The sequence below is a fragment of the Mastigoproctus giganteus genome, chromosome 4, assembly GCF_048544385.1.
Source record: "Mastigoproctus giganteus isolate SK-2022 chromosome 4, ASM4854438v1, whole genome shotgun sequence".
In the NCBI taxonomy this organism is placed as follows: Eukaryota; Metazoa; Arthropoda; class Arachnida; order Uropygi; family Thelyphonidae; genus Mastigoproctus; species Mastigoproctus giganteus.
The window spans coordinates 129,881,465-129,901,739 of record NC_143578.1 but is presented as its reverse complement, the minus strand read 5'-3'; the positions used below and the strand labels follow the sequence as shown (position 1 = coordinate 129,901,739).

The 20,275-nt window shown below is 38.1% G+C and overlaps 1 protein-coding gene across 1 annotated transcript in view; it reads left to right on the top strand.

The window, feature by feature from the left end:
• LOC150087061 (protein XRP2-like) overlaps positions 1–20,275 on the top strand; it is a 104,753-nt gene that overhangs the window by 44,696 nt on the left and 39,782 nt on the right. The window contains exons 5-6 of the mRNA XM_090371788.1: positions 6,680–6,783; positions 20,101–20,229. Coding sequence (XP_090227914.1) covers positions 6,680–6,783; positions 20,101–20,229 — 233 coding nt within the window. The remainder of the gene's footprint in view (positions 1–6,679; positions 6,784–20,100; positions 20,230–20,275) is intronic.

The following is a 20,275-nucleotide window of genomic DNA, read 5'->3' as shown; positions in this document are numbered from 1 at the left end:
AGTTGCTCAGTAAGTAATGGAGTTTGCTTTAATGGCAAAAATCATAACACTTCAAGTAGATCCTTGTGATACTCGCTCCTCCTCTTGCCAAAAGAACCAAGAGAGGGTGGATCCTACTCAAACTTGGAAAAAATGATGGGATAAAATGTTTATCATAAAAACAGGATGGTGACCTCTTAGACTGAGGTTATAAAGATCTTTTAAAATCACAAATCTCCAAGTTGTATCAAAGAAGATGGACACCGGCTGCTCTCTTTTTAGGAAACTATCTCGAATAGATGTTTCCATTCTAATTAAGTGGTCGAGAGTAGACCTGTTCCTTCAGAAGTCACACTGAATGCTGGAGAGATCATTTGATTCTAAATACCATAATAGATGAGCACTGACCATTCTCTCATATAATTTGCACAAGCAGCTACTCAGAGCAATAAAGGTGATAATTTGCTAAACGTTTAGGATTCTTGCCTGGCTTAGCAAAAGCAAGAATAATTGCCTTGCACCAGGTGTCCAGAAACTGCTCTTCAAGGAACATTCTGTTGTATAGGAAGACAGGTAGGCCATGGATTTTTGTGAAAGGTGTTTGATCATTTCATAATGGATGTCATCTGGTCCAATGGCAGTAGCCTTCATAAAGGCAAGAGCTGTTTTCAGCTCGTGGATGGTAAATGGCCAATTGGTTTTCAAGACCTCTTTTTCAGTTTTGTGTTTAAGGACTAGAAACTCTGGGGAGTAAGACGATGATGCTGCTAAGATGTTACAAAATGTCTCCTCTATAGCATTGGTTATTATAGTTGAGTTGGCAGTAGTACATCCATTATATTCTAGGACTGATGAGGGGTGTGCAGTGTATTTTTCCTTCATTTTTCCAGAATTTTTCTCAGACTACCTTAGAGCTCATCTCCTAAGTAATAGAAGATGTAAAACAGATCCAGGATTCCTTCTGGCTCTGATGTCAGATATAATGTGCTTTAGTGCATATGTATTTAAAAGCTGTGAGATTAGCTGTGGTGGAATGTCATCGGAATTTTTCCCAGCTTTGTTTTGCTGCTGTGCATTCTGAATTCTACCTGGTTTGGGAAATGGTGGAAACCAGATGGATGTTTTTGGAATTACAGTTGCAGCTGCATGGACGATACTTTCTGTGATATATGTGACTGCATCATTGATACACTCCTGACTGACTGTAGTGATGTCAAAATTTGCCAAATGTTGAAAGGCATTCCAGTCAGCATGACCAATCCTCTACTGCAGCAACTTAAAAGGAAGATGTAGACCCCCCACTATGTAAGCAGGTTACCACAGGGACGTATGATAATATGGGTTTCATATGGATTTTCCTCCACCTTCCAGGTAAGTGAAGGTAGAAGAGGAGAGCAGATAGAAAGATCAGTGGCATAAAATGTACAGGTAGGCATGTGGAAGAAGGTGTTTGTTTCCACATTTAGAAGGGAGAGGTCATCATTGAGCATATGTTCTATTGTTTGTTTGTTATTTGGTTTTTAGGAGCATTAACAACTAAGGCCATATTGCTCCAGGGATATGCAGTGGTCATTCCCTGACCTTTCTACATCCTCTATATTTGGTGATCACGCACTCAAACCCTGGTCTAATCAAGAAGCATGTTCTATGCACTGCTGCTTCTACCCACCTGGCTACGGAGGCACCATATGTTCTATGATTCATCCCCTTCCACTGATATCAGCACTATCCCACAGGGTGTTATGTCCATTAAAATCCCCAAGAAGTAATAAAGGGGGGAGGCAACTGCATAACAAGATCATCAAAGTCTTTCTGGGAGGATATTAATCCCACGTGGCAATTAAATGGAAGAGACTGTTAATAAAAATCCCACTGTAAGGCAAACTTAATAGCCTCTATGCTGCTTATAAGTTGCAAAGGCTGAAAAGGGGTCTGGTTGCCCACAAGGATAATGACTCCTCCATGTGCAGGGCCATCCACAGTTCTATCCTTAGAGTAATCATGAAGTTATTTATGGTGGGGGGTCATTTGCCATTAGATAAGTCTCCTGTAAACAAAAGCACTCGGGTTCCAGTATTTCGCTGGAATCCACGACAGTTCTTCTGTAGGAATTTAGCCATTACTTGGGTTTGGTGGACTTCTTGGTCGGCTTCCAAAATGCTGATGGCTTAATTTTTTTAGTCTTGGATTTATCTTTTTTTGGGAAAGTATGGACGTTCTTCTCTGTCCATTTCTTCCTCCACAAAGAGTTTCAAGACTCTTTCATGAGGTACCTCTGCAGTTTCAACATCCATTTTTTCTTGTACTGCTGTGAGTGGTTGGATTTCTTGTGCTGTTGCATTTCCTTTAGATTTTTGTAGTGCTGAGGCACAAAGAGGTATCAATAGTAAAGTAGCAGCTGACTAAATTTTGCAGTCATTTCAGTTTTGAGTCCCAGTAGAACATTTCTTGGCAACCTTTTCAGCATATGTTGCCTTATTCCTATTTACTGGTTTCACTGCTTTTCTGGCCACCTGGCATGAGATGCCTGCTTTTAAGTCATTACTTATTTCACTGCTAATAAGTCATTTCTTTTTCTTCCTTCCACCTCTGGCATGCTCAAGAGTATGCAGAATGCTGTCCTTGGCAATTAATACGGATGGATTTTGCAGCTTTACATGGTGTAAATTCATGGTCCTTTGAACTACATTGAGTGCATGCAAAAGCCACAATGGCAGACCATTTGGGAATGTCCATATTTCTGGCACTTGAAGCACTGTAATGGGTTTTGGAATATATGGACATATTGTGCAGATACCCAGCTTTGACCTCATTAGAGACTTTGGTGTGTTAAAAATAAGGATGTTTCTAATCAGGACTAGATTCCCATCCCTACATACAATCATTCCTTTTGCAGCTGTCACTCCTTGTAATTTTAGTTCTGAATAGATTTCCTCTTCAGACACTTCCATAAAATCCTGTTTGGATGTCATGCCTCGGGTTGAGTTCAGTAACACTCCAATGTGGGAGTGTTACTGTAATGTTTGGAGTAACACTCCAAAGTGGGAGTGTTACTGTAATTGGCATTCTGCCAATAGAGGAGCTTGGAGGAGCTGTTACAAGTGTTTGTCACACCTGCTTTTGATGAGGATATCCCAAGAATGTAGTCATTTTACTGATTTAAGGGAGCCTGCTAACCCTTCCAAACCCTTCTGGATAAAGAAGGGTGACATTTTCTCTATAGGTTTTTCTCTGGTACAAATGGAGTGTCAGGTATCTAGATTTTGGAGCTGATATAACTTCAGTCCTGGGCCTCTTTGCTGAACTGTAGTGTCTGCATCCATGTCATTGTTTACTCTTATTGACTGTGTTTTGCCGCAGAAGAAAAGTTTAGATTATCAGGGTTCATATCAGTTTTATTGTGGTTCAGTGCCCCAGCTCCCCACCCACCACAGAGCCTAAAGGGATGCCTACTACCCGACAAGCAGTAAATGTGCTTGGGAGCAGGACACCAGGGCTACCTGGACACTATACCCACACCTCTGCCAGCCTAAATCCTGTCTCTCGGACAATGAGCATAGGAGCATGGCATCAACACGATTGACTGTTGCAGGCAAACCCACTAGCTGATTGATCCTGGCCAACCCAGCCAGGACCATCTGTCTTGTCGAAGCAGGGGGCCATAGTGGTGTGTTCAAGCTGGGCCCCCCAACCATCAGGAGCTCCCTTTCCAAATTTCCACAGAACACAGCAAACACACCAGATTCCTAAGGTGTTAGCCTAGAACCTAGGCTGTGAGCATTGGCTCCCAGTGATGCTAATCTGTAGAATCAGCAGTGTCACTGGGAATCCTCTCACCACGTACAGGTGTCCACGTCGAGGGGAACTGTACAATGATTTTTATATTATTAGTCCAGTAGCAGTGGTACCTTGTCTGACAGACCCCTCAGTCTTGTGCATTAATCACTGATTCAAGATTTGTGGTTGAAATTCTGTCTACCATCCTAATCATGCATACAGACTTACTTGAGCAGTTTTGCAATGCAACTGAAGGCAGGAGAAATTGCCAAATCCTTTGAAATAGATGAAAAAATTTCAAAGCAGTGAGAGGCTGGTGTGACCGATTTAGCATTGTGTAGGACTATTGTTTTGGCATTGAATATCAATTTGTCAAAAACCTCCTGCTGACAATCAACAGAAGCTGCATCCTGCAACACATAAGTCAGTTGAGGAGAAAATGAAACTGCGATTTTAGTTAAATAGGAAATGCTGACAAAACTGGTATTCTTTGAAATTACACTGTTGATGCTAAAAAGAAATCAAGATCATTAGTATGGGTTACAAAAGGTGACATATCACTGTCGTGCTATACATAACCACCGATGGCCAAAGGTTGCCACCATATATAATTTTAACCTGCAAAATTATACCAAAGAAGTTATTGTGATTGGACAAAAAAATGGACAGCTCTGCTGATGAATGGCTGGCCAAAAGTCATCTGGAATAGATATCCAGGTGTTCAATATAACCCACCTAAGTATGTTAGTTCTTGATGCATTTTATAGACATTTATCTGAACAGTTAAAGAATAAGCTGGCCAAAAATGTAGTGACTTGGTGGCATGACTGGTCAACTGCAGCTCCTTGATATTTTAGTCAACAAACCATTTAAGCACTATTTTAGGAAGGAATATGTCCCCGTTGTTGACTGAAAACCTTCTGTTGACACCCTCTGGTAAGATAAACTGCTGGCATCAAAACTTGCAGAATAGGTATCAACAGCTTAGAAGAAAATTCTGGAGACAATAGTGAACACTCTTAGAAATGTTGCATCACCAATGCTGTAGATGGCATTGAGAATAATATATTGTGTGGGAAAATGCAGACTCTGAGTCAAAGTGATTCAGAAGAATCAAACTCTGAATATGAAGAAGTTTTAGGCTCTGATAGGCAAATGAAGTATAATATACAATAAAATGTCAGTAAAGTGTATTCTGTTGAAATAAAATTTTTTTGTCAATTTATTTTAGCATTTCATGTTTTCCTTGTTAGTGGTACTGAAAATAATAGTGCATCTTACAATCAATGAATTACAGTAATCTGCCTTCAAAAGAATGATCTCTGAACAATTATATTTACTCTTGTAGCACATATTTTATCATTTTATTTATTTTATTATTGATTTTTAAATTGATATAATGGAAATTGTTACAGCAGAGTTTATTTAAACAAATACTGGTTCATTTGAAATAATTCTAAGTAATATTTGTTAAGACAAAATTTTAGTACAGCAAAATGATTTCATGCACCCTTGAAGTTTGTTGTAATGAAATTTTACTGTGTATTCAAGTGTGTTAAAGCTTATATTAAGAAAAAAATATCTAGTCTTTTAATTAGTTTCTTATATTAAATAGTACAGGAATACCTCGCTTGGCACGGCTTCAAACAGCACGGTTTTCACTATAACACAGTTTTCAATTAAGTTTAAACCAAAAATTTACTGTACATATTAAAACTTATTCAATAGCTTAGACAGGTACTATACATATATGCTGCAGTGGCAATATTGTCTGCCATGCACATGTGACAATAGCTCCCTTCAGGCAGTCAGCTGCAATGTGCTACAGTGTTCAGTATTCTTAATTCCATCCTGACAAGACGACATGATAGTTTTTCAAACTTTTCATTTCAGAATTTATTTTTTACCCCTTTAAATACGATCGAAAATATATCTGCATCTTGGTTAGAAATCACTGCCAACAACATGCATTCTGTTTGGCAGCATGTTTTGCTCCATTTGGTAAATGATTTCGCTGATTTTGAATCACATCTTCAGATAATTTCCGAAGACATTGTGAAGGTCTGAAAAGACTTGCGATTCGAAAATTTGGACACTGCCAATGTACATGACTGCATTGACTCACATGCAGCTTAGATGATGCAACCCTCCTTGAAATTGACAAGCAAACTGCATATGCAGAAAAGGAAAACAATTCTGAAGTGGATAACACCGAAGCTCCACCAAAACAATTTTCAACAGAAGAACTGGAGAAAGTTTTTTGGGATGGGGGTTGACATGGCCTGCGAGGCAATTATGAATGGAGATCCAAATGTTGAACGTAGCATCAAGATATGCCAAATTTTACAAGATGGGATTCGATGCTACGAAGATTTGTACGCCGAGAAAAAGAAGTCTTCACCAGACTTCATTATTGAAATACCTAAATAAAGAACCGCTCATCTCTCATGATGTTGCCTTTTCATTAATAAAATTTTCGCAATATTTTTTTAAATTTCAAATCCTTTTAATTGGCTATCAAGTGCAAATTGTTTATAGATTTATTATAATTTATTTATAGACTGTTTCTCTGGTACGCATTCAATTAAAACCCATTATAATTATACCTCAATCAGCATGGTTTCACATAACACAGAATAGTTTCGGTACCAATTATCAGTGCTATGCGGGGTATTGCTGTATATAAAACCCTATTTTGCAGAAAGATTTTTAATAATAAACTATTTTTTATGAGTTTTATGTGACAATATGAAGTAAACTGATTCCATATAAGTTGAATTATTACTTTCATTAGTTAACTATATAAAGCTGTGTTTGTTTATTTATTAATCAAAGGTAAATCTTTATTAATAAAAAAAATATATAAAATTACACAAATTAAAATAATTTTTACTCTACTGAAAAGTCAGTTTTCAAATTGTAGATCAATTTAAAAATGCTGGGCTTAGCATTTTCAATAACAACTGGTTCAGTATTCATGACTTCACACCAGTAGAAGGAGAGCAGAACTGGTCCCTCTTACCAAAGGTTTGAATTTTTGTTTCTTTTAAAGATACAAGAATGATTTTATGGTATATTATAATTTAAAAATTAACATAATTAAGATGTCAAGTAAAATTTAGACAGCTGGTTTAGTGAAGCAAGTAAAAAGTGAGGCTTGTTAACAAGGGGCTCACTCAATTTTCAGCTAAGAGGCTTGGCAGATTGTAATTTAGACCACATATATTTCTGAAATGAATGAGAAAGGTTTTGGGAGGTTTAGAACTTTTTTGTAGATAAGTTTTATCAGTTTGACTATTCATGATGCCATTGGTATAAATGAGAAAATTTGGTTGTGGGGGTATAAACTGCTGAAATTTTTGGATGTAGTGTACACACAGCAAGAATGTAATCAGCAACCTTAATTTAATCTCAGAAATGCACCCCTTATGATTTACTTGGACTCCCTCCAGTCAAGAGCTAGCAGAGTAGAGGCAGTGAGTTTGTACACCATCTAATTGGCATGTCTCCAAGATTATCAATAGATTTAGGTTGGTGAACTTTTTACTTGCCGGCCTTCAAAAACCATTTTGAAGTTGTACTCTTGAAATGTAAGAAATATTGGATTTTGCCATGTCACCTATCGTAATCTCAAAAAACATGAATGGTACTGCATAATAGTAGAGATATACCTCTTTTGGAATGACCATTATACAGTAAACTTGAATCATATGATGAGGTTACTTGTTTAGCATTAATTTATGTAATGCTAGCTTACCAAAGTAGCCAATATCAGTCAATCTCATACTATGATATTAGATAGTCTGTTGATAATTAAGCTCCTTGAAAATTAAAAGCTTTTAAATTTCTTTGTGACTTATTTTTATCTGTATGTTAAATTAATTGTAAATGATGTATTAACTATTACAGTACGTCAAACCATCACAAATTTGAAGAAAAAAAAAGAGATTAAATTACTGGGTTACTCCTTGTGTTATGACCATTGTGCAATGCAAGGCTGCATAAGATAAAACAATATTAATGTTTCACAAATCAACAACCTTCAGATAAGTTTTATTTTTTTATGTGAGAGAAACCAGTGCTGACTTTCGATATGTATTTAATTTTTTTTCCCCTTGATAATTAAAGAAAGGATAGTTTTCTGTATCAATGTTGAACAAGACACTAATTATGAAATGCTCTGTGTAATTTCAATTTTTTTCATGCTGTTCTAATTAAAGTCAGGTGTGATTAGTCTAGCCATTATTCTTTTTCATGTTCCTTCAACCATTACATAATTCATTACATAAAATAATCTGTTGACAGCTGTACTTTTGTTGAAAGCTAGGCCAATCCTTCCAAGACTAACAAGACTAATTAGCGTTAGTGGAGGCATATGATGCAAAAAAGCAAGCTTATAGAGCATCGGCCAAAAAAAAAAAAAAACCCCTTCCCATTTCACCCATCTGGTCACTCCAAATATTTATCTAGTTCAGCCTTAAATTTATTTAAGCTATCAACTTCCACAACAACAGATGGAAGTCTGATCCCGCAATCAACCACCCACTGGCTAAAGGCAAACTTCTGCATATCTATTCTACAACTGATTTTTCCTTAATTTGAATCTATGCCCCCTCAGGTTCTTAATCTGAGCAAGTGGAAGTAACCCATCAACATTGAGCCTGCTCAAACCATTCAAGGCCTTGAAGTTCTCTGAGCATTGCAGATGGGCTGCCAGAGCAGCTCAATCAGATCATCTCGCAGGTGCCTAGTCTCCAGATGCTGCAACTTACAGAATTTAAGCCTCTCCTGGTAAGAGAACCCCTTTGTTCCTCTCACCAATCTTGTTGCCCTTCTCTGTTCTCATTCTAGCAACTCTACATATTCCTACAATGAGGCCTCCAGACCTGTACACAGTACTCAAGGTGTAGCCTGACCATTGCCTTATACAGGGGTATAATCATCTCCTTGTCCTTGCTAGCAAAATTCCTATATATCATTGACAAAACTCCATGACCTGCTCTGGCAGCCCATCTGCACTGCTCAGAGAACTTCATATCTGACTGCACAATTACCCCCAGGTCTTTTTCATTCTCCACCTCCATGAGTGTAGTACCACACAGTTGGTACATTTCTCTTGGGTTACTGCTACCCATATGTTGTACTTTACATTTGTCAATATTAAACTTCAGTTGCCACTTCTCAGCCCATCTTCCTAAATTTTCTAGATCCTGTTGCAGTAGCATACTGTCTTTACTATTATTAACTATCCTACCAACCTTTGTATCATCTGCAAACTTGGATATTAAGCCTGATATATATACCTTCATCAATATCATTAATGAATACACAAAAAAACAATGGGCCCAGCACTGAACCCTAGCGGAATCCACTAATAGCATTAGTCCATGTAGAGTTGTGTCCATTGATTACCACTCTCTGTCGTCTCCCACTCAACCATCCCTTTATCCATTGCAGCAATTTGCCCTTAATGCCATACTGCTTCAATTTGTACAGCAATCTTCCATGTGCAACAGTATGAAAAGCTTTCCTGAAATCCAAATATATGATATCAAAATTATTTTTTGCATCCAGTTTCTTTGTTACCACATCATAGTATCCAATCAAATTGGTCAGACAAGATTTCCCCTTAGCAAACCAATGCTGTGTCTGAACTATTACTGCAGTCTTGTCTAGATGATCCTGCATCACTTCTTTAACCAATGACTCCATTATTTTCCCCGGAACGTGAGTTAAACTAACAGGTCTATAATTATTTGCGTCACCCTTTGAGCTCCCTTTGTGAATTGGGAGATACATTTGCACATCTCCAGTCCATGGTAACCTCCCCTGAATCTAAGGCTGCTCTCATAATTATGGCTAAGGGTTTGCTTCCCTTGCTGCCTCCTTCAATATAACTGGATAGATTCCATCTGTCCCAGGTACCTTTTTTATGTTTAGCTTCAGCAGTTTCTCCTCCAATTTGCTCTCCGTTATTACAAAATCATTTAGCGCCCTGTTAGAGTTAGTAAACTTCTGTCTTCCCCTTCCTTACAGAATTCCTCACGTGTGAATGTAGATGCAAAATACTCATTCAGTTTGTCAGCTATCTGAGCAGGATCATCAACAGTTGAACCACCAACCTGAGCAGGATCATCAACAGTTGAACCACCAACCTCAAGTGGACCAATCTGATTCATCCCCTTCCTTGTAGAGTTTACATAAATAAAGAAGTCTTCGTTGTTTTTCTTTGCATCCTTTGCTAAGCATTTCTCGTAATCAGCCTTCGCTTGCCTAACCTCCTTTGTGACTTGATTGAAGACTAGCTTATATCTGCCATAGGCTTCTGTGTCACCTGCTAATTTATATGCATCCCACTGGTTTTTGTTCTCTGCCATGTTTTTCTTCATTAGCTCAGCTGAAATCCATTTAAGCCTAAATCTTGAACAGTATTTCTTAGTTGGTATGAAAAGCCTAGAAGTTCCAAGGTTAATTCCCTGAAGGCTTCCCATTTAGAATTCACCGTTTTTAATGTCTTCAGTTGATCCCACTGTATCGAATTCAAAAACTGCCTGAGACCAATGTGGTCACCTTTACAAAAACAAAAATCCTTCCCTTTACCCTTGATGGTAGTTACATCTTTAAGTAAATCCCACATCAGTAGACTGTGATAAGCCGACCGGGCTAGCCGAGTGGGTAAAGTACCTGCCCGGCAACCCAAAGGTCGCGGGTTCGATTCCCGCCTCGGGCTTGGATCAAAGTACTGCAAAAACCTTGGGAGGTGCAATATGGCCACAGAAGCCGATGCGCCAACAACTACCAAATCAAAAAAAAAAAAAAAAAAAAAGACTGTGATAACTGTTACCTAGTGGTTCCTTTATCTGCAAATTCATAATGCATGAGTCATCACTGCTGATGACTCATACATTATGAGTATTACCCCCTCTGGTTGCCCCTCGAATATGTTGTTGCTGTAGAAAACAGTCCTCCAATAAATCCACAAAAGTCTTGCTAGCGTGCGAGTGACCAATTCACAAGTTCCACTCAATATCTGGAAAGCTAAAATCCCCCCATTACAGGACATTCTGATTTATTGGCCCACTCTATGTCTCTGCACAATTGTTCGTTGTACTCATCAGAGTCATTAGGCCTATAACACGTACAGGTCAATGTTGAAAAAAAGCCGTGAGTTAGGGTTGAATTTGAAAGTGTCTGCAATTCTTCCCAGACACGATGGGGGGGGAGCATATAATGAGAGCCTTGTCAATCAATTCGTCCCTGGAAGGATTGTGCAATGCTCAAAGGGGTAGACTTTTTCTCAGCCTGGTCTGTGCTTGCTAACAGGAGAGACTGCTTCTTACAGGGATGGTATACACTTAAATAGAAAGGGTGCAAGAATATTTGCTGATGCTATCGAGGCAGAGTTAGGTGTTTCGGAAAATTGCTAGCTTGGGGAGGATACACGGACTAATAGATTAACAGTAGCCACTGGCAGAGGCGAAAGTGATCCTTGCAATGCTGCTATTGAAATGAGCAGCAGCCTGGAAAACAAGGTGTAGGGGATTCCAGAGACTGCTGGGAGTCATTGCGGAACAAGTAAATACATGGGCTGTGTTAGGGTAGCTAAGAATAGAAACAGGTGAATGTATACTTGTGTGTACACCAATGCTAGGAGTTTGGTAAATAAATTTGATGAATTTTTGAGGTGTTGGTCAAAACTTCCAGGGCAGATATTGTTTTGATAACAGAGACATGGTGTCACGCTGATATAAGGAATGCAGAACTGGAATTTGGGGAGTACAGTGTATACAGGAAGGATAGACAGGATAGGAATGGAGGAGGGATTATGCTATTTGTTAAGAAACACATAAAATTCAAGGAAGTACAGCCAGTCAACATGGCTGGATGGTGCAGTGTCAAGTCAGTTTGGTGTGAAAAGCACCGGGAAAGCAAAATTGAGAGAATCACTCCCTCTTAATTCTTGAAAAGGGCGCTTACAGTAGATTCCCAGCAGTGTCCAACCTACGGTCCGCCCTAATAGTGAATTAAAACAGCATTTTAAATTTTGTTAATTATCAAAAAAAATTTCGCATGAAATGTTTTGTTCGGTAAATGTAATTGTGTATTGTACTTAATAAAATTTTCGAATATTTTCAATTTTACTTTTACATTCAACAAGATAGAAAATGTAACATACTAAAGAAATCTAACTTTGAATTTTTTTTTTAATATGGCCCCGGTACAGGAAATGTTTGGACACCACTGCAGTAGAAGGTGGACCAGAGCCTATTGGGAATACCCCTTGATCTGCTTACTGTTGACCAGCACGACTTCGTATGTTGGACAGGTGGTTGGATAGGTTTTACCAGGTACCACTGAGTTGTAGAATGGTAATTGCTTTAGCTCTCTTAATTCGTGCAACAGCACAAATTGCCTGAAGCCCAGAAATGCGAACAGTGCATACCGAGTTAATTCTCTCCTAATCCGTTCGCTATATGAAAATTTTCTTAGCTCAAGGTTCAACTGTTGATGAGCCTAGTCAGGTAGCTAACAAACTAAATGAGTATTTTGCATCTACATTCACACATTAGGAGTTATTCAGGGAGGGGAATGACAGAGGTGTATTAAACTTGGGCAGTAAGCGATAATCTTGTAATAATCTTGAAAGTATTTTAAATGTTACTTCCAAGGGGAATTCAAAATAATTCGCTATAAAAGGACTTCGTTAAACAGAGGTCCGACTGAGTAATTTAGAATTATAAAAATGGTTATACAGTTTTATATAGAAAATATCTTAACAATAGACAGTAAAAATGCAAATTTAGTTAAATAATTTTAAGCATATTTGAATAGTAGGTAAACGTGTGAAAAAATTTATGGAATATTATAAATTTCAAAGTGCGCTGAATCCAAATTTCACACGTCACTGTTAATAAAGGTGCCAGTATGCCGTACCGTTGCGTACCACCCCAAAAAAAAAGCACCGAATCTTGGAAGCTACCAGACTTTTCATACCAACTAAGAAATATTGGTCAAGATTTAGGCCTCAATGGAGTCAGATGAACTAATTAGACATGTGGCAGAGAAGAAAAATGCATGGGATACATATATATTAACAGGTGACACAGAAGCCTATGATAGATATAGCTGGTCTGTAACCAAGTCACAAAGGAGGTTAGGCAGGAAAAGGCAGATTACGAGAAATCTTTGGCAAAGGATGCAAAGAAAAACAGCAAAGAGTTCTTTAATTATGTAAACTCTAGAAAGAAGGGGATGAATCAGTTTGGTCCACTTGATATTGATGGTTCAACTGTTGATGAGCCTAGTCAGGTAGCTAACAAACTAAATGAGTATTTTGCATCTACATTCACACATTAGGAGTTATTCAGGGAGGGGAATGACAGAGGTGTATTAAACTTGGGCAGTAAGCAATAATCTTGTAATAACTGAGAGTAAAGTGGAGGAGAAATTGTTGAAAATAAACATAAAAAAGGCACCTGGGTTGGATGGAATCTATCCATTTATATTAGCGGAGACAGCAAAGGAAGTAAGCAAACCCTTAGCCATAATTATGAGAGCTTCTTTGGACTCAGGGGAGGTATCCATGGACTGGAGATGTGAAAATGTGACCCGAATCCACAAAAGAGGATCAAAGGGAGACACAAGTAATTACAGACATGTTAGTTTAACTTCTGTTCCAGGGAAATTAATGGAGGCACTGGTTAAAGAAGCATTGCAGGTTCATCTAGTCAAGACTTCAGTTATAGGTCGGACACAGCATGGGTTTGTTAAGGGTAAGTCTTGTCTGACCAATTTGATTGGATACTATGATGTGATCACAAAGGAACGGGATGCAAAGAATAATTTTGATATCATCTGTTTCGATCTTAGAAAGGCTATTGATACTGTTGCACATGGAAGACTGCTGCATAAATTGTAGCAGTGTGGCATTGGAGGCAAATTGCTGCTATGGATAAAGCGATGGATGAGTGGGAGAAGACAGAGAGGGGTAATCAATGGACACTGCTCTTTGTGGACTAATTTTATTCGTGGAGTCCCCAGGGTTCATTGTTGGGTCCATTGTTGTTTTCTGTATTTATTAATATGGTATATCAGACTTAATGTCCAAGTTTGCAGACGATACAATGGCTGACAGGGTTGTTGATGACACTAATGACAGTACACTGCTGCAACAGGATCTAGAATAGTTGAGCAGGTGGGCTGAGAGGTGGCAACTGAAGTTTAACATTGACAAATGTAAAGTACTGCATATGGGAAGAGTAACCCCAGAGTAACGTATCAACTGTGTGGTATTGCACTGACAGTGGTAGAGAGTGTTCATAGACTGAGCCCTCCAGCAGTGCATGGTGCAGGTGTGACTCCTGCTGTCTTTCATTGTTTGCATCTCTTTGTGATGCTGTTGGTTCAGGTTCGCTTGTTTCGGCCTGCGAACGGGTCTCCCTTTCAAATTTAGGGTCCACTTCCTTTTGGTTTTTCCTCTTGCTTAAGGTGGCCCTGGAACGGGCCTCCTCCATCTTGTCTGGTTGATCTATTATGGTCAGTTCGTCGCTTTGTTTCTGCATCTGGGAGTCCTTAATTTTTTCATGTCTCCCTTCCATTGTTACGTATTCCGAACAATCGGGAGAGTTCAGGTAATCGGGAATGCTTCAGTATATTCTGGTAGCATCTTTTAAAAAGATGGCAGTTGTTACCCACCACAAGTTCGTAGGTTTATCTGTTGCTGCACAAACAGTTTTCAAAGATATTGTCTATCCCCCACTTCACTTTGGAGGGGGGGACAACAGCCGAATGCAAAAATACCCCTAGAAGAGTGGAACTACTTCTCTAGGGGATTTCTTGGGGGCGGCGAGCACAATGGTAGTATTCAAAATACAGTAGTGTGGTCGAGAAGATAGTTCGTGCTTTTTATATCGTGTATATCCCCCCCCCCCCGCCATAAACTCTCCATGGAGAGTTTATGGCGGGGGGGGGGGAATACACAATATCCCATATTAGCTTTCTTCATAAAATCACTCAGTTTGTTGAAAGGTTGGGACCCAGTCACTGTCCAAAGTTACAGTCGCTATAGCACCTCCCTCTAGTCAAGGTGTCTGGTTGAGACGTGGCTGCCGCATTGTATCGGCAGCCTCTCTATAGTCCTGCCTCCAGCCACACGCCGACCATGCGGTCTGGCAACAAAGGATACCAGATAAATAACACTTCGACCAGACAATGTTCCCAAGTAAATGATAAAAAAAACTCACCAGTGTGATCCTCTGTTCTTTATAATCCTGTGTGCATACTTTTCTTTGGTTAAATAACACTTAAAACACATGTTTAAAATCAAAAATTACGGAGTTGACTAAAAGACGTCCACACGGTAAGAAGGCCATATTGGCTTCTATGCTGTCTAGTTCGGGATATACATTGTATCGTATAACAATAGTGGCAAGTTGCAAACGGTAAATCTACGGACATTAAGTATTAACTTCCAAAATCGCCATCTAAATTCAAAATAAACCAAGGAGCTTGACTAGGACTATAAAATACTTATAGAAAATAATTTAATATAGCAATTAAGTCAATAAAACTGCTAAATATAATTAAAAACTTAGCATTCGCTGGAGCTGCAAAATCTTGTCCAACATATGAATACCCTTACCGATACTAATGGTGATCATAAAACAACAAACTGGCAGTAGGAATAAATCCTTATTTCTACTAGACTGACTCACAAAATTTTATTTGCCAACCTGGATTTCTTAGTTGTCATGGCTACCATGAGCTGATGACTGATCATAAGTAGAACTGATATAAAAGAATAGTATACCTAACAACAACCAAAAAAGAAAACATAAAACCACAAGGAATAGTTCCAAGCAGTCGATACATTAAAAAAAAAACAACTTCTAACAGATAGAAATTCATTAAATATTAAATACACTAAATGAAATGGAAACCAGAACACTACAAATGAGTAATCTGATTTTGGTCCATATTGGTGATAATGTTGAAGTGGATTATAGGAATAAATGATCAGATTTTTAGGGAATTTGATTCAGTATTAAAAGTGATATGTTATTTGTGAACAAATTATAGAGTTGAAATTACTACTTAATTTTTTTTTTTACAAAAAAAAAAATAAAATAATTTTTTGAAAGTTATTGATTAAAGTTTGTTTTCCTAGAATAATTTCGAGAAGAGAAATTACTCTCTACGTCAAACTGATGGGCTTTAAACGAAGAGAGATAGATGACCTATGAGTTGGTGGAATGCCATTCCACGATATTGATGAATTAGTGTCTGCAAGAGGTGTCTACAATTCACTGATGTTGGACACAATGGGAAGGGGAAGACACATGTTTCAAGACTAGATACAGGACCTTCCAAAAGAACCCAAAGCAGAACTGACATATATCCAGTGAATGTCTTTGGTGAATAGGTCAGCTGCTTTTTCCCAGATTAGGAGTGTGTTGTGCCCTACAGTCAGACTGTGCAGACTTTCTGTACAGTTTATAACCATTTACTGGAAGTGCGTGCAATCTTCACCCATTGAACTGTTTGCCTCCCACTTCTGCCTCAAGGCAAATGTTCTTCTATGGCCTACAGAAATACCAGATCTGTCTCTGTTAAATATGTCTGTCTAGGACATGATTGAAAGGTGCCTGACCTTAAATTTGATACCTGCACTTTCAATCCCTCAGTTAGGAGCTAAAGAATAGGTCTGGAATGATATACCATAAAATGACATCCAGTGCCTCTTCAACTAAATATACACCAGAGTCAGCCCATCTGTGGATAAGCTCATTCAAGCCTACCTCTTGAATAGAATCCTTCACTTTGAGCAGAAAACTAGGCTTCTACTTCATTAATCACCTCCTCCTCCTCAGTTTGAAATCTGTGGCCCTGTATTGATTAAGAAGTCTGAAGGTGAGAGGTCAGGAGAATAAGGGTGCGGCACATTTTCAAAGCCACACCTGATTGCAGAGTCCACCATAAGGACAGACACTTTAGGATAACTTCCTGCATCTCTTCAACTTAATAGCCTCTAACTTTCCCAGGTGGTTTCTGTAGTACTCCCTGATCAATGCTGTTACCTACTGGGAGGCAATCTGTAAGGATGATACCCTTATAGACCCAGAAAACTGACAATGTGACCTTGGAAGTCAGTTTAACTTTGGCATTTTTGGGGTTGGTGAATATGAATGTTTCTTTTATTTGCTTATCTGTTTTGTTTCTGGGTCATAATGATATACCCAGCATTCATCCATCATTCTTTCTAAAAAGCTCCAACAGCTCTGCAGAACAGTCTTTCCTGTGCAGCTTTTGACTAGGTGGCAACAATCTTGGACCCATACAGAAACTTGTGCATTATAGTGATAACAACACATGGCTAATGTTCACACTTTGTTTTCTATAAAATTTATAGTCACACATTTATTTTCAAGGACTGGCTGTTTCACTTTAGCCATAATGGCAGGTCTGTGCCTGAGATGGGCCTTCCTTCTTTTGGGTAATCTTGCACACTGCTTTGCCCACACCTAAACTGTGCTTTCCAAATTTTCACAGTCACTTATGATGGGCAGTCATCCCCATATACAGCTTTCATCTCCTCATTGATTTGTTTTGCTTCTTTCCCCTGCAAATGAAATTGTATAATGAATCGGACGTTAGCCTCTTCCAGCATACCACCTTTTTACTGTGTTCGTAGCTCTAGTGCAGTAACCAATGGATCTAGAAAAACAAGTAAATACAGGTAACCCTTGTATAACACGGTTATTAGGTTCCTGTAAAATGTCATGTTGTGCAAAATGGTTTTGCACAACATGACTTTTTCTTAGTCCCATATAACACCGTGTTATATGGGACTAAGAAAAAGTACAAAAATGGGGGTTATTTTCCAAAAGCTAACAAAAATACACTATTCTAGATTTCGTGTATCTTCTGCTCTCTTTAAAAAATCAGTAATTTGGGTTTGTTTGCTTTTGCTTGGTAAATCGTCGTGAATTTTATTGTATGGAACTAAGCATTTTTGAAGCTCCTTTTGAACTTTTGGCTCCTTTCATTCAAGAATCTGCATTCAAAAAATAAGATTAATTGCTCGGCTAACTTTGTCTTCCCCTATGCTTTTTAGTGTAAAATTTGGAAGTTTAGAATTTTCATCTGCAATATCATCATCTGAATTGATTTGATTTTACCTCCGATGTCATTTGTACTAAATCCGCTATGCTGGCTTCTTTTTCTACCAGTAATTCTTGAATGTCTTCAGTAATCATATCTTTTTTTTATTTTTTTAAGAGCATCGGCGACTAAGGCCATGTTACTCTGTGTATATTGTCTATAAATTGCATGTGTCCTGAGGTTGATTTTCTGTTTTGCTGGACAAAAAACCAGAGTTTCCTGGAGAAAAAACCATGCTACCCTCGCCCAAGACTGACTAACTCAGCCACATTGTGAAAAAGACCCATAAAATTCCTCCTTTCATCAACGGGATTCGAACTTGGGTCTTTTCCAGCCAGTGTGGGGAGGAGAGTGATTCTGTGAACTGTGCTACTGACATAGCAAGTTCTGCTATCTCACCGATTCTGTTTTCTGCCCATTTGATCATATTTCCTGAATGAACCGACTCTGGCCATACATTTTTCACCAGGCGCCTCCGTAGCCAGGTGGGAAGGAGCAACAGTGCGCAGCACACGCTTCTTGATTAGACCGGGGTTCGAGCCCGTCACCACCAAATACGGGGGATGCGGGAAGGTCAGGGAATGACCACCGCATATCCCGGAGCAATATGGCCTTAGTTGCTAATGCTCCTAAAAACCAAATAATAACAACAACAACATTTTTCACTCTAACCATGTTAGAGCTAAAAAACTGTGTTATATAAGTACTGTGTTGTGCGAGGATTTCTGCAATTTATCAATCGTGTTAGAGCGAAACTGTGTTGTAGAAGTATCGTGTTATACGGGGGGTTGCCTGTATACTTTAACTTATGAGGCTTAGTTGTGTGTGTGTGTGTGTGTGTGTGTGTGTGTGTGTGTGTGTGTGTGTGTGTGTGTGTGTGTGTGTGTGTGTGTGTGTGTGTGTCAAATCCATAACTCATATTTCTAGGCGAAGGTAAATACTTATTTACTGTTCTTTCATATGAACCATATTGTAACCAACAAAAAGTATGAATAGAGCAGTCAAAACAAGTAGAGTTTAATATCACTTTTCTCAGATGAGTTAAACTTTCAGAGATATATGCAGAGAACTACAGTACTCAGTTCTAAAAAGTTGATTGGATAGATCAAATCACAGTGGTGAATGTTTTGTATAGAACACATTTTGTGTAAAAAATGTTACCACCTCAAATGGTAACATAGCTGCAAGCTCTCTATTTTTACAATGGAAAATCTGTTTTTTTTTACTTGATTTGACTCCTTTTCACCATGATGGCATAGATTTTTTTTATTTTTTTATTTTTGCAGTAATCTAGTTTTTCTCCATCTTGTTTTTTTTTTCCTACAAAAAATTTAATGATACTACATTACAATTACAAATTCTTAAAAATTGTTCAAATTTTGGCTTATTTTCATTAAAAACTTCCTATCTTTTCCAAAGAATCTCCTGTTTGTGCCTGTTTTGGCTAAACCGCCTGTTTTCCTTCTGCTTGCAGTTACCCGATCTCCGATTTTTCTGAAGTCAAAAGTTAGCAACTACAGGTGATTAATTTTAGTTTTGCATTTCTGTAAGTTCCCTTAATTTGATGTTATGACATTTAAAAAATCAATTGTGCATTATACCAAATGCACCTTTCTTCACATTCTTTGATAATTCCATAATAAAAGAAAATAAAAATATGTTATCACAATATTCACATGGGTTTTATCAATTTGATTCCAAAAAGAGATCTGGATCATGATGAGTAACTTTTTTTTTTCTCATCCCTGTTCTAGAAAATAAATAAGCTGATTACTAGAACTTTCTGGTTATCTAAGTGCCACATAACAAAGCATTCACTGTATATTTCTTTTTGAAGAAGTACTGTTTATTTGTAGTGTACTGATAAGGCAAGTCACAGCAATAGTTTTGTAGTAGGAGAAATTGATAGCATTATAGAAAGACTTAATTTCCTTTCCACACATTTTTCAGCTTGTTCTAAAGACAGATGTGAGTCCTGTAAACTGAATTTTACAACAGATAGGCATAGAGCTTTCCTGAACTTATTTTATTAACTTAGATGATTTTATTTCCTTTGTTGCCTTGTTTATTACCTTTTTTATATTTGTGTTGGTGTTGCATATCATATATTTAGTATTACAATGTAATAATATATATTTTTAGTGTTGCCACCTTACTTAAAATGTTTAACATTTTTTAAATTAGGATGCAAGGATAGATGACTTTCTTCCTGTACCAACCATACCAGAATTGGCTACTGTTCGGACATCTACTGATCCAGTTTTCAGTGTAGTGCCTCAAACTCTTGGTTCTCATAAGAAGACCAAAGACCAGGTTCTGTTATATATTATACAATCAAAATTGTTATTTATTGTGTTTT